Below are 14,613 nucleotides of genomic sequence, written 5' to 3'. Positions count from 1 at the left end.
GCACTTACGAACATTTTTGACATCCATGCACGACTCACCATGTACTTCCGTCAATTCGCGATGGATTTCAATCGGCGCAGTGCCCTTTGCTCTCAAAAACCGAATAACTGCGAGCAATTAGCACTTGGCGGTAACATCCAACGGGAGCTCCATTCTCAACGGTTGCCTGGCCAAGACTGAGCTCTTGAGTGCGGCTTGCGCATGTTTACACACAGCACGTGAAGCACTCTTCATAACAGTGTGACCAACTGCCACACAAACAGAGACCTTACTTTTGGGATTACCCTCGTATTTGAGAACCTTCCAGCACTCAACTTACAAACAGTTATTAGGTACAGGTAAACACTGCCAGATGCTGACTTACGCTGCATCTCCATGATACTCCCATTCATGTCCAGTCACTCCAAAGCTTGGCGATATACCTGTATCACGTTATTAAGAATAAGATTAATACTGACGGCTGGTAACAGGCCACGTCACTTTCCCATGTCAAAGCGTAACTGCAGATAAAGGTAGCAATTTTCGCACGTAATACATAAACACTGAAACAACCCAGCAACCTATGCAGTGGTGATAAAAATTGCGATCTCTTTCATTGCTTCACTGTTGCTGATGCGCTACCCCCTCCAGACTCCCCCCTTCCCTTCGATTCCCGCCACAGCTGTCACCCCAGAATCTATTAAAATCGTCAGTAGATAGAGGAGCGTTCAATACTTAATGTAACGCATTTTTTTTATCGGCAGATCTCGGTTCAAAAATTGCGCTATTTTTTGTGGGGCGTTGTGAAAATTGTCGCTTCGGTTCCTTTACTTTCATGAAGTTCCGATACGTAGCGGCGCTACGCATTACCTTCAAAATGCGCCTGTAACGGATGTGCGTTTGAAGCAGAGACCTGTCATTGAGTTTCTTTCCGCAGAAAACCAGAGCATAGCAAGTATTCATAGGCGCTTGCCGAATATGTACGTAGACCTGGCAGTGAGCAAAAGCACAGTTAGTCGTTGGGCAATACTTATGACGTCACAGCAACAAGGTTGCGCAATTCTGTCTCCCGCGTACCGGCCCGCCGCACACAGCTGTGGCACTTGCAATGTTGGAACGTGCGGACACAATCATTCGAGATGATCAACGGATCACAGTCAAATACATCGCTGCTGAGCTGGACGACCCTGATAGTAGCGCTGACACACTCGTTCACCAATTAGGGTACTCAAATGTGTGGACTCGCTGGGCTCACCGCCGCCTAACTGAAGACCGTAAAGAGCAACGAAGTACCCTCTGTGCGGAATTGCTTGCACGATACGAGGTTGGTCGTGACAATCTTTTGTCGAAATTTGTCACAGACCACGAAACGTGGGTTCATCTCTTTGAACCGGAAACAAAACGACAATACCTGGAGTGGTGCCACTCCACTTCACCTCTGAAGAAGAAGTTCTAAGCCGCAACCTCAGCTGCGACGGTCTTCTTGCGCTCTGAAGGGGTTATTCGTTTGATATCTTCCGCCATGGTGAAACCATCAACTCTGAAAGAGTATTGTACTACCTTCGGGAAACTGAAGAAACCACTTCAGCAGATTAATTCGTCACCACAAAATTCAAACGAATATCCTCTTCTCCTGACAATGCAAAGCCTCGCACACGTCTGTGCACCCGGGAGGAGCTCACAAAACTTCATTGGACTGTTCTTCCTCATCCACCCTACAGCTCACATCTCGCACCTTCCGAATTCCATCTGTTTGGCTCAATGAAGGATGCAGTCCATGGGGAGCAGTACGTGGATGATGAGGAGGTTATTAATGTAGCAAGACGTTGGCTCTGACGTCACCAGCAGAGCGATAGCGTGCGGGCATACAGGAACTGCCAGTGAGGTGGCGAAAGACCGTCGCATTTAACCGAGGTTATGTCGAAAAAGAGGACTTTGTAGCCAGAAGAGTGGGGAATAGTAAGGTGTGTTCCAATCTGAATGAAACTAACCTGCATACAGAAAGAAAGTGCTGTATTTTTATTAAACGGCCATCGATCCTGGGGGGAAGTCGTGAATGTAGCTGGTGGTTGTATCATGTAAGTCAGGACCAGCCAAGGGGTGCCGAACTCCGCACGTGCAGCGAGGCGGGCCGCGGGTGGGCCGAGGCCCGGCCTGGCACTCGGCTTTGTTCGGAACTTCTCGGAAGTACCCGACACAGCGCCACATTTCCTTTGGAATTGCGGCGCGGCATTTTTCGGTCGGTACAACTCTCCGACTTCGACAGAATCGTGTTGTTAGCGTTATTTAACCTTCGCTAGTTGTTTATGATGTGAACGACATTCACAAGTCCAGTGCTCGTTTGCACAAAGAGAGGCAGTTTAGTGATTTATCTTTACAATCCTTTAAAAAGAATGGGAATGACAACAGGGAGGGATGAGAATTCTCAATTCGCGCAAGCGAAAGGTACTGCACATTTGCTACGAAACGACATTACAGTACCATACAGAAAGAATCTAAAAATTTCGTTAATAATGAAAGAGCAAAGAAGTACAACGATCGACACACGGATTTAATTGTTCTGTATATCAAAAAGCATTTTGTGCTAAATTTGAAGACCTGGAGCTGTTGAAGAATTTGGTGGCACGAACAGCAAAATTTTTGAAGTCGCTCGCATTATTTCATGGTCAGTTGCAAAAGTTTTCAGTGGAACTGAACAAAGAGTATGGATACGTCATACGTTACTGCAAAGTATGATGATCAAGCTAAGAGGCTTACCTGGAACGACTTTTCGATTTAAAACTCACTATTGTTGAATTTATGAAGGGCAAAGGAGTGCAAGGACAAAACTCAGAACATTAGGAATGGAGTGTAGACTTCTCGTTTTAAGTGTACTTGACTGCACACTGTACGCATATGACACTGCAAGGTAATTTTTTTTTAATTTAATGCTGATGCATTTAAAAAAGAAAATCGCGTTGTAGAAGGACACATTCGAAGGAAGGCAGTCCAATTTCATAAGCTCACTGGCTTTAAGGAAAACGCGAGGTTTAAAGAATTCATTGTGGCGTTGAAAGAATTACAGGGATACTTTTATAAAGATTTTGAGGACACTGTCAATCTTACATCTGTTACCAAACTGTTTTTGAGATCGTTTGCCGTTTCATTTGAAAGTGACACTTTACATATTCAGATGTAACTGGCTGACCTGCAAATTAATTCCAGTTTTGATGACAAATATTTTTACTTTCAAACTATTCAGGACGTCTACATTGTTTTCCTCAGGTAGAGTTTCCAAGCCACCATGAGGTTGCAAAAAGAAAGACCTCTTTCCGATTACGAAACTAAGTAAGTCAGGATTAAGTGGCAACTTAAGTGGGAAAGTCTGAGAAATTGTCTGAATCTGTCTGTATGCCGACAGTTTGTACGACATAAAACATCGTGTCTTGAGAGGCCAAAAAATTAATAAATAGTACTGAAAATTTGTTTTGTTTGTGAGCTTTGTTGCTGAGAGATGTGAAACATAAAACCAAGTAGTATGTGGTGCGACTATATCGCCATTTAAATGCGGCGCGTTCGCTGTTGTCCCCTCTTCCTTCTCCTCGCGTTCAGACAGCGTAGTATGGCTGTAGGGGAAATGTGGAGCAATGCTAAGCGCTTTCGCACTCTTGTCTGGGTACGGACCACGAGCCGTAATCTTCTCCGCTCCTGATGTAACTGATTGGGTAGCAACGCTACAATGTCCAGTAATTTAGCCATTGGTTCACTTGTCATTATTCGTGTATGTGGTCTAGGTTGCATAGTGACTCAGCACGCGGTCATTTAGATCCTGTGTGCCCGCAGGGAAATGCATGTGTAGGCATACACGTAAGTGTTAGTGTAAACATAACACAGAAAGTCACTGGAAAAGCATTTTTTAAATGTCACATTATGATTTGAATGTTTAATGTGACTTGTGTCATTGTATGGAGCTACTGAACTCGTTGCTATCTGCCCCAGAAAACCAATGCATTTGATCCACACAGGCATTAATGTTTCTAAGAATACCAGAGCTGGAGACAAGTGACAAGTTCTGGAGTTAAGGTGTGGATGCAGAGTTAGGTTCTGATGGGGTCATAGATTATAACTATCTTCACCCCTTCCCCACCACTCAATGTATGTTGTTGTAATCCCTATTTATAACAAGGATGTAAGTAATAATACGAAAATAGCACAAACTTGTATAATAATAACAATAATAAATTGTTTACATCAGTTCTATCCACGTCACTGTAATAGGACTTCCAGTTTTCAATTTGGAGGTTTTCATAATTAAGAAGTTCATGTGTTACGCAATTTATTTAAGAACTATAATGGCAACAAGTTCTCACAACATTCACGACTTCGCACTTTACACGGTCTCAAGTCGACATGTCCTCCCACCATTATCAATACTTTTCACTGCAGTATGGCTGTGAGCACACATATATATATACGTCGTGTAAATGGGTGATGGCAGGGAGAGGACGCCGTTTCTTTCCACCTACATTCAGGGAAGTCGTGGTTGAGTTATTTTGTTTTTCATGGTGGTGGCTACTTGTCTTTCGGTTCTGCCTTTTTTTCTGTGGATTCCAGCCTCCTGCTGTGGCTCACAAAGACACTCTGATTCATTGTTTGTAGCAGGCAGGCAGGTACTGCCAGTCTGAGAACGGGTGCCGTTTCTTCTCTTGAATATTTACTGATGCTTGTCAAATGGTTCTGAGCACTATGGGACTTAACTGCTGAGGTCATCAATCCCCTAGAACTTAGAGATACTTAAACCTAACTAACCTAAGGACATCACACACGTCGAACATGCGACCGTAGCTGTCGCGCGGTTCCAGACTGTAGCGCCTAGAACCGTTCGGCCACTCCAGCCTGCTGCTGCTTGTCAGGCAACAAACCCAGCCCTTTGGTCAGGCTCTCAGACAAGCAACTGGGAAGTGTCTTATGATAACCACAGCGTGTAATTATGTAGAGTTCCTTCCCACGTCCGAGATATTTAGTTTTCGTAATAGTTACCTCAGAAATCTGGAAATGGATACGGGCACTATCTGATCAAAAGTATCTGGACATCCCATTGTAAGGCGGAGAGAAACCATCCGCGTAAAAGGCGGCGAGAAGTAGTATGTTGTGAGAAGAAAAGCAGAAACAGCAGAATGGGTCAGACAGGTGGGCTCAGTGACTTTGGACGTGGACTAGTCATTGGATGTCATTTCAGCAACAATCCCTAAGGGAACTTTTAGCCCTTCTAAAGCTGCCAAATTTGACTGCTGATGATGTAATTGTGAAATGCAAACGCGAAGGAACAGCCACAATTAAATGAAGAGCCGGCATACCTCATTTGCTGACAGACAAGGACCGTCTAGCGTCCCATGAAATCAGCAGAATCACTAGTGAGTTCCAAAGTGCTACCAGCAGTCCAGCTAGTAGCAGAATCACTGTGCAGAGAGTGCTAAAAATAATGGGGTACAATGGTAAAGAAGCTCTTCAGAGACCACGCATTTCTGTAGTCCATGCTAAGTGACACATGAGGCACGTAAAGAGTGATGGGTCTGGACAGCGGATGAGCTGAGAGCAGAGATTTGGAGTGCTGAATCACGCTATACGCTACGGCAATTTGATGGTAGGTTTTGGATTTGGCGAGTACTTGGAGAACATTACCTGAACAAATGTGTTGTGCTGTCAGTGACGCATGGAGGTGGTGATGATGAGGTATGGGGATGTTTTTCGTAGGGAGGTTGTGGTTCTCTTACTGCCCCTAAGAAAAAGCTAAAAATGGTAGAATATTAAAACAATATTATGAAAAGAAAAGTTGCTACTCAATATATATTGTAGATGGTGAGTCACAGATTAGGCACAACTAAAAGAATCTCACAAATAGAGCTTTGGCCAGTAAGGCCTTCATCAAAAATTCTAATTTGCATTCTGTGTGGGCATGACAACCCACAAGCTGTCTCTCCGCATAAATGGCGACTGACGAACTGTAGACAAGAAACAAGATGACCACCCTCTTGCTGAGCACACTGCTAAACATGACATCCTTCATTTCAATGAATGCTTCACAGCTTTTCCGACGTGCACATGTGGGAACGTCCCCTGCAATACATCCTACATTCCTGTAACCTTCCTGGCCTCAACCATTATTATTCACTGTCCTCACCCACCTGGTCCCTTCCCTGTTCCCATTCCAGCACTACACAGCCCTCATTCTTCTTTTCCGCTACCCCTCTCCCCACTGCTCCCCTTCCGTCTAACCTGCAGCACTTCACTGTCCAACACCCCTACCCCACTATCCCTCCCCCTCGCGGCCCCAGCCTCCTCCCCCTCCCCACCCGAGCCTCCTCCTTACCCCCACCCATTCCCCATTCTCATAATGCACTGGTGCTGCTGCTTACAGTGTGGTTTCAGTTGCCTGAGACTGTAGTAGTGTGTGTGAGTTGCGAGCGCGCGCGCGCGCGCGCGCGCGTGTGTGTGTGTGTGTGTGTGTGTGTGTGTGATCTATTTTTGACACAGACCTTTAGGGCCGAAAGTTTTATTTGTGACAGTCTTTTTGTAGTACCTATCTACGACTCACTATATGGTGAGCAGAAACTTTCCTTTTCATAATATTGTTACCTTCCATCCTGGATTTTCCACTCTTTGAAGGATATTAAAACATTAATCAAGATAACGTAGCACATAGAGTAAAGGAAGTTGGGAGACGATGATTGATTGCATGACTACGACAGTGCACCCTGTCATAAAGAAACGGTTTCTGAACATTGATTTTCCTGAAATGGACTGGCCTGCTCAGAGTCACGACCTGAATCCAGCGGAACAACTTTAGGACAGGTCAGAACGTCGACTTGGTTGAAGACCCAAGCGCCCAAAATTGCTACCTTCTCTGATTTCTGCTCTAGAAGGAGAATGCGTTGCTGTCCCTCCACATAAATTCAGACACCTCGTTTAAAGTGTCACAGCAGAGTCCAAGGCGTAAGAAAGCCGAAGGCTTAACACACCGGATACTCACTAATAGCTGTCCGGATAGTGTACATAGTGTATAATGTAGTTACCTCTCCCCACACACACATACACACACACACACACACACACACACACACACACACACACACACACACACATCTGGATCTGCAAAACTGGTGAAGTTGCGGCACGGCGCAGCAGAGCTGGAAGGGCAGTGAGCGCAGAGCGTCTCTGTAGAGTTTTGTGTCTCCTCTGTTTGCAGCGGGCGGCGAGCGGCTGGTGGTGGCGGCGGCCTTCCGGGAGATCCACGAGCTGACGTGCGTTCGCTTCGTGCCGCGCATCGGGCACACGAGCTACGTGCACCTCCGCAAGGGCGCCGGGTGAGTACAGCCCAGTCGCTGCAAGCTTAGCTGTTCGTGGCTTGTATAAGTACAGTCAAGAAACTTCCAGCTCTGACACAGTAGCCTTTATTAAAGGCTAACGGCCACGGGGGTTAATTGTACATCGTCAGCAGTTTTAGTGCAGTGAACTAGAACAAAATGTAGTCTGAAGTGTCTGAAGATGGAGGATTAATCCTATGAAGCTAGCGGTATATAAAACAAAGGAGCTAGTAGCAACGGTGGAATTTTATGTACTGTGCAACACAGTATCTGTTGCACAGGTCGTGATGGCTGGGTGTTGTGTGATGTCCTTAGGTTAGTTAGGTTTAAGTAGTTCTAAGTTCTAGGGGACTGATGACCATAGATGTTAAGTCCCATAGTGCTCAGAGCCATTTGAACCATTTTTTTGTTGCACAGGTACACGATGAGCAACAATCATGGACCCCAACCAACTAGTTTACAGGGCCATCTGAAACTCAAGAAACCTTCTAAGGATCGATGCAAACAAATCCTGTTTATTCGTTTGACCACCTGATTGTACGGTTCCACATAGGTCGCTCTGATCCAATCGTGATTGATTGGCTCACACACCATCAGCAGGATGAGGGTCAGGAAGAACTGACTTTTTCGAAAAGGATTGAACCTGCTGCGGATTAACGTCTCTAGCCACCGACCAGCAAGATTTACAACCACCCGACTAAATCAGCCTGTGATCAATGGGGAATTCGTGTCAATGCTGTGATTCACTCAACTCGGAAGGAACACGAGCATGCAAACTGCGTTTAACAGTCGATTCATCACAAAGTTCAGAATAAAATACTCAAAGTCCAGCAGCGTAGTTTATCATTATTAATCACAACCTAAAAATAAAGTTCTTTATCCTACGTAAATGACTGGTCGGTGTGGCCGAGAGGTTCTAGGGGCTTTAGTCTGGAACTGGGCGACCGCTACGATCGCAGGTTGGAATCCTGCCTCGGGCATGGGTGTGTGTGACGTCCTTAGGGTAGTTAGGTTTAAGTAGTTCTAAGTTCTAGGGGACTGATGACCTCAGATGTTAAGTCCCATAGTGGTCAGACCCGTTTGAACCGTTTTGAACCTAAATGATCACTGCGAAAACAAGCCAACAATTCCTTCCCATGTGAGTCTCACTGTTAACTGCAGGACTGTAGATAAAGTACTCAGCTACCTCGAGTCCCACAAATAAAGTTAAGCGCGCTGAAACTTTATTGTCGAAACCACCGTCAAATACTCTAAATCCTGTGGAAAGTTAAAGTATGACCCTATGCTAACTCGCAAGTATTCTAAGTCCAACGAAACATTGAAGTAATCCTACAATTGTTAAGGTCATTTTGCGACCTGTCGCTTCAAAAACAATACAATATTAAGTTAGTTATAAGTTCAATTCATAAACATGCTCGCATCTCGTTTCACGGCGTGAAAGAATAAAATGAAAACTCCAAAAAGTTTTGTCGAGCTTGAAGGAAGAACATGCTTCTGCCCTCTAGACATATGCACTTTTTTGCACGTGTTTTACTTGTTATTCACAGCTGCACAGCTATTTAATATAACTTTTATTGATTGTCATTAAAAAAATTCGCTTAAAGTGTATCTAACAGTTAACAGTAGGTAACCATTATCTGGGATCATTTGGTGAGAAACTAGGCGACTGACGCTGCCTTCATACTATCTGTAACTGTTGAGGATTTATGGCTGTGGCACATACGCGTATCTATCTTTTATAATAACGTCTGTAACTTTTGATATCAGCTTACATTTGATACTTTCAGCCTTTATTTGATCTTTCACTTGATGTGACCGCGCTATTGGTGTAATTTTTATCAGGGGACCCCTTGCGAAACTTTCGCACTTTTATAGTAGTAAATCATGACAGTATTTGGAATAAGTATAGTCGTTGGGATAAGGGTAGTTGGCGACAGTGAGTAATTTGTTTCTCGTTCCGGAAAGTGCATTCGTCTAGAAAAGTCCACTTATACGACAGGTAGAGACAATGGACCACCGCAATCGTCACTGTTATTATCTGTGACATACTATATGATAAATCCTTCAAAAGGAAGGAAACGATATTTGTAAAAGATAAAATGAAAAAGATGTCTGTTATATTGGATCAATAAGTTAGCTTCGTAAAATATAGGTATGAAGATAGGCATCCATGATGGCCTTTTGCCTATGACGGTTAAAAGCTCTTTTGTGTTAAATTTTTTCACAAATAGTAAATTTTAGCGCAAAACCGGTACGCAACGGCGAAGTCGATTAAAAAGCCTAACGATTTCTCATTCAGCCCTGTACAATTAGTATATAGTAAGAAGAGCGGATGTTGATACATCTACATCTACATCTACATGACTACTCTGCAATTCACATTTAAGTGCTTGGCAGAGGGTTCATCGAACCACAATCATACTATCTCTCTACTATTCCACTCCCGAACAGCGAGCGGGAAAAACGAACACCTAAACCTTTCTGTTCGAGCTCTGATTTCTCTTATTTTATTTTGATGATCATTCCTACCTATGTAGGTTGGGCTCAACAAAATATTTTCGCATTTGGAAGAGAAAGTTGGTGACTGAAATTTCGTAAAAAGGTCTCGCCGCGACGAAAAACGTCTATGCTGTAATGACTTCCATCCCAACTCGTGTATCATATCTGCCACACTCTCTCCCCTATAACGTGATAATACAAAACGAGCTGCCCTTTTTGCACCCTTTCGATGTCCTCTGTCAATCCCACCTGGTAAGGATCCCACACCGCGCAGCAATATTCTAACAGAGGACGAACGAGTGTAGTGTAAGCTGTCTCTTTAGTGGACTTGTTGCATCTTCTAAGTGTCCTGCCAATGAAACGCAACCTTTGGCTCGCCTTCCCGACAATATTATCTATGTGGTCCTTCAAACTGAAGTTGTTCGTAATTTTAACACCCAGGTACTTAGTTGAATTGACAGCCTTGAGAATTGTACTATTTATCGAGTAATCGAATTCCAACGGATTTCTTTTGGAACTCATGTGGATCATCTCACACTTTTCGTTATTTAGCGTCAACTGCCACCTGACACACCGTACAGCAATCTTTTCTAAATCGCTTTGCAGCTGATACTGGTCTTCGGATGACCTTACTAGACGGTAAATTACAGCATCATCTGCGAACAGTCTAAGAGAACTGCTCAGATTGTCACCCAGGTCATTTATATAGATCAGGAACAGTAGAGGTCCCAGGACGCTTCCCTGGGGAACACCTGATATCACTTCAGTTTTACTCGATGATTTGCCGTCTATTACTACGGACTGGGACCTTCCTGACAGGAAATCACGAATCCAGTCGCACAACTGAGACGATACCCCATAGCTCCGCAGCTTGATTAGAAGTCGCTTGTGAGGAACGGTGTCAAAAGCTTTCCGGAAATCTAGAAATACGGAATCAACTTGAGATCCCCTGTCGATAGCGGCCATTACTTCGTGCGAATAAAGAGCTAGCTGCGTTGCACAAGAGCGATGTTTTCTGAAGCCATGCTGATTACGTGTCAATAGATCGTTCCCTTCGAGGTGATTCATAATGTTTGAATACAGTATATGCTCCAAAACCCTACTGCAAACCGACGTCAATGATATAGGTCTGTAGTTAAATGGATTACTCCTACCACTCGTACCCTTCTTGAAAACTGGTGCGACCTGCGCAATTTTCCAATGTGTAGGTACAGATCTGTCGGTGAGCGAGCGGTTGTATATGAGTGCTAAGTAGGGAGCTATAGTATGTTGATATACGATGAATTTCTGTTGCCCACGCAGTCTTAATATTTATCGTAGAACTTTGCTTGAAGTTGCAATGGACTCGTCTCATCGCTGTAATTTTTATGGCCTATTTGGTTTTACTACGTCATTTTTGAACGATTTGTGACATAGTTTTCAGAAACATGCATTAAGCATCTTATATTTCGTTCGCCGTAAACACCATTGTGTATTCCTCGTCCGCCTCAAGAATGCCTGGCTGGAACCGCCCTTCACGCCGCTTACATGGGCCAGCCTTGCTATCTTCGGTCTTTGCGCTGACATGTAAGGGCCCTTCTGCCATCTGTCGCATCGCGAGACGAATTCTCGTAGTGTCATACTCTAATATGTCATTTTGGTTCCGAGGCAGGAGAAATCCTTTACTTCGTTCTGCGCATGGTCCCCAATTTTGGTGTCAAGTTTGTCGTTAATTTCATCTCTGCTACACTTAATATTTTCGTCTTTCCTCGGTTTACCCACAATCTATATTCTGAACTCTGTGGACTGTTGAATCCATTCGACAAGTGCTACAATTCTACCTTGCTTGAACAAAGGATAATAATGTTATCACTCAATCTTACCATTAACACCCTTTCGTCCTTGTTGTTGTGGTCCTCAGTCCTGAGACTGGTTTGATGCAGCTCTCCATGCTACTCTATCCTGTGCAAGTTTCTTCATCTCCCAGTACCTACTGCAACCTACATCCTTCTGAATCTGCTTAATGTATTCATCTCTTGGTCTCCCTCTATGATTTCTACCCTCCACCCTGCCCTCCAATGATAAATTTGTGATCCCTTGATGCCTCAGAACATGTCCTACCAACCGGTCCCTTCTTCTCGTCAAGTTGTGCCACAAACTCCTGTTCTCCCCAATTCTATTCAATACCTCCTCATTAGTTATGTGATCTACCCATCTAATCTTCAGCATTCTTCTGTAGCATCACATTTCGAAAGCTTCTATTCTCTTCTTGTCCAAACTATTTATCGTCCATGTTTCACTTCCATACATGGCTACACTCCATACAAATACTTTCAGAAACGACTTCCTGACACTAAAATCTATACTCGATGTTAACAAATTTCTCTTCTTCAAAAACGCTTTCCTTGCCATTGCCAGTCTACATTTTATATCCTCTCTACTTCGACCATCATCAGTTATTTTGCTCCCCAAATAGCAAAACTTCTTTACTACTTTAAGTGTCTAATTTCCTAATCTAATTCCCTCAGCATCGACCGACTTAATTCGATTACATTCCATTATCCTCGTTTTACTTTTGTTGATGTTCATCTTATATCCTCCTTTCAAGACATTATCCATTCAATTCAAGTGCTCTTCCAAGTCCTTTGCTGTCTCTGATAGAATTACAATGTCATCGGCGAACCTCAAAGTTTTTACTTCTTCTCCATGGATTTTAATACCTACTCCGAATTTTTCTTTTGTTTCCTTTACTGCTTGCTCTGTATAGAGATTGAATAACGTCGGGGAGAGGCTACAACCCTGTCTCACTCCCTTCCCAACCACTGCTTCCCTCTAATGCCCCTCGACTCTTATAACTGACGACTGGTTTCTGTACAAATTGTAAATAGCCTTTCGCTCCCTGTATTTTACCCCTGCCACCTTTAGAATTTGAAAGAGAGTATTCCAGTCAACATTGTCAAAAGCTTTCTCTAAGTCTACGAATGCTAGAAACGTAGGTTTGCCTTTCCTTAATCTTTCTTCTAAGATAAGTCGTAAAGTTAGTATTGCCTCACGTATTCCAACATTTCTACGTAATCCAAACTGATCTTCCCCAAGGTCCGCTTCTACCAGTTTTTCCATTCGTCTGTAAAAAATTCGTGTTAGTATTTTGCAGCTGTGGTTTATTAAATTGATTGTTCGGTAACACCTGCTTTCTTTGGGATTGGAATTATTATATTCTTCTTGAAGTTTGAGGGTATTTCGCCTGTTTCATACATCTTGTTCACCAGATGGTAGAGTTTTGTCAGGACTGGCTCTCCCAAGACCGTCAGTAGTTCTAATGGAATGTTGTCTACTCCCGGGGCCTTGTTTCAGCTCAGGTCTTTCAGTGCTCTGTCAAACGCTTCACGCAGTATCGTATCTCCCATTTCATCTTCATCTACATTCTCTTCCATTTCTATAATATTGTCCTCAAGTACATCGCCCTTGTATAGACCCTCTATATACTCCTTCCACCTTTCTGATTTCCCTTCTTTGGTTAGTTAGGACTGGGTTTCCATCTGAGCTCTTGATATTCATACAAGTGGTTCTCTTTTCTCCAAAGGTCTCTTTAATTTTCCTGTAGGCAGTATGTATCTTACCCCTAATGAGATAAGCCTCTACATCCTTACATCTGTCCTCTATCCATCCCTGCTTAGCCATTTTGCACTTCCTGTCAATTTCGTTTTTGAGACGCTTGTATTCCTTTTTGCCTGCTTCATTTACTGCGTTTTTATGTTTCCTCCTTTAATCAATTAAATTCAATATTTATTCTGTTACCCAAGGATTTCTATTACCCCCCTTCTTTTTACCTACTTGATCCTCTGCTGCCTTCACTACTTCATCTCTCAAAACTACCCATTCTTCTTCTACTGTATTTCTTTCCCCCATTCGTGTCAATTGTTCCCTTATGCTCTCCCTGAAACTCTGTACAACCTGTGGTTTAGTCAGTTTATCCAGGTCTCATCTCCTTAATTTCCCACATTTTTGCAGTTTCTTCAATTTTAATCTGCAGTTCATAACCAACAGATTGTGGTCAAAGTCCACATCTACCCCTGGAAATGTCTTACAATTTAAAACCTGGTTCCTAAAACTCTGTCTTACCTTATATAATCTATCTGATACCTTTTAGTATCTCCAAGATTCTTCCATGCATACAACATTCTTTTATGATTCTTGAACCAAGTGTTAGCTATGATTAAGTTATGCTCTGTGCAAAATTCTAACAGACGGCTTCCTCTTTCATTTCTTACCCCCAATCCATATTCACCTACTATGTTTCCTTCTCTCCGTTTTCCTACACTCGAATTCCAGTCACCCATGACTATTAAATTTTCGACTCCCTTCACTATCTGAATAATTTCTTTTATCTCATCATACATTTCATCAATTTATTCATCATCTGCAAAGCTAGTTGGCATATAAACTTGTACTACTGTAGTAGACGTGGCCTTCGTGTCTATCTTGGCCACAATAATGCGTTCACTATGCTGTTTGTAATAGCTTACCCGCACTCCTATTTTTTATTCATTATTAATCCTACTCCTGCATTACCACTACTTGATTTTGTATTTATAACCCTGTATTCACCTGACCAAAGGTCTTGTTCCTCCTGCAATCGAACGCCACTAATTCCCACAATATCTAACTTTAACTTATCCATTTCCCTTTTTAAATTTTCAAACCTACCTGCTCGATTAAGGGATCTGACATTCCACGCTCCGATCCGTAGAACGCCAGTTTTCTTTCTCCTGATAACAACATCCTCTTGAGTAGTCCCCGCCCGGAGATCCGA

At 43.2% G+C, this 14,613-nt stretch overlaps 1 protein-coding gene across 1 annotated transcript in view; it reads left to right on the top strand.

The window, feature by feature from the left end:
• The window catches only part of LOC126271618 (hatching enzyme 1.2-like), a 129,261-nt gene that overhangs the window by 66,042 nt on the left and 48,606 nt on the right, over nt 1-14,613 (top strand). Inside the window, exon 6 of the mRNA XM_049974166.1 lies at nt 7,205-7,322. Coding sequence (XP_049830123.1) covers nt 7,205-7,322 — 118 coding nt within the window. The remainder of the gene's footprint in view (nt 1-7,204; nt 7,323-14,613) is intronic.

This window comes from Schistocerca gregaria, chromosome 1 (genome assembly GCF_023897955.1).
Source record: "Schistocerca gregaria isolate iqSchGreg1 chromosome 1, iqSchGreg1.2, whole genome shotgun sequence".
Classification (NCBI taxonomy): Eukaryota; Metazoa; Arthropoda; class Insecta; order Orthoptera; family Acrididae; genus Schistocerca; species Schistocerca gregaria.
The sequence above is the reverse complement of the archived record's forward strand: the minus strand, read 5'-3'. Positions and strand labels throughout refer to the sequence as shown.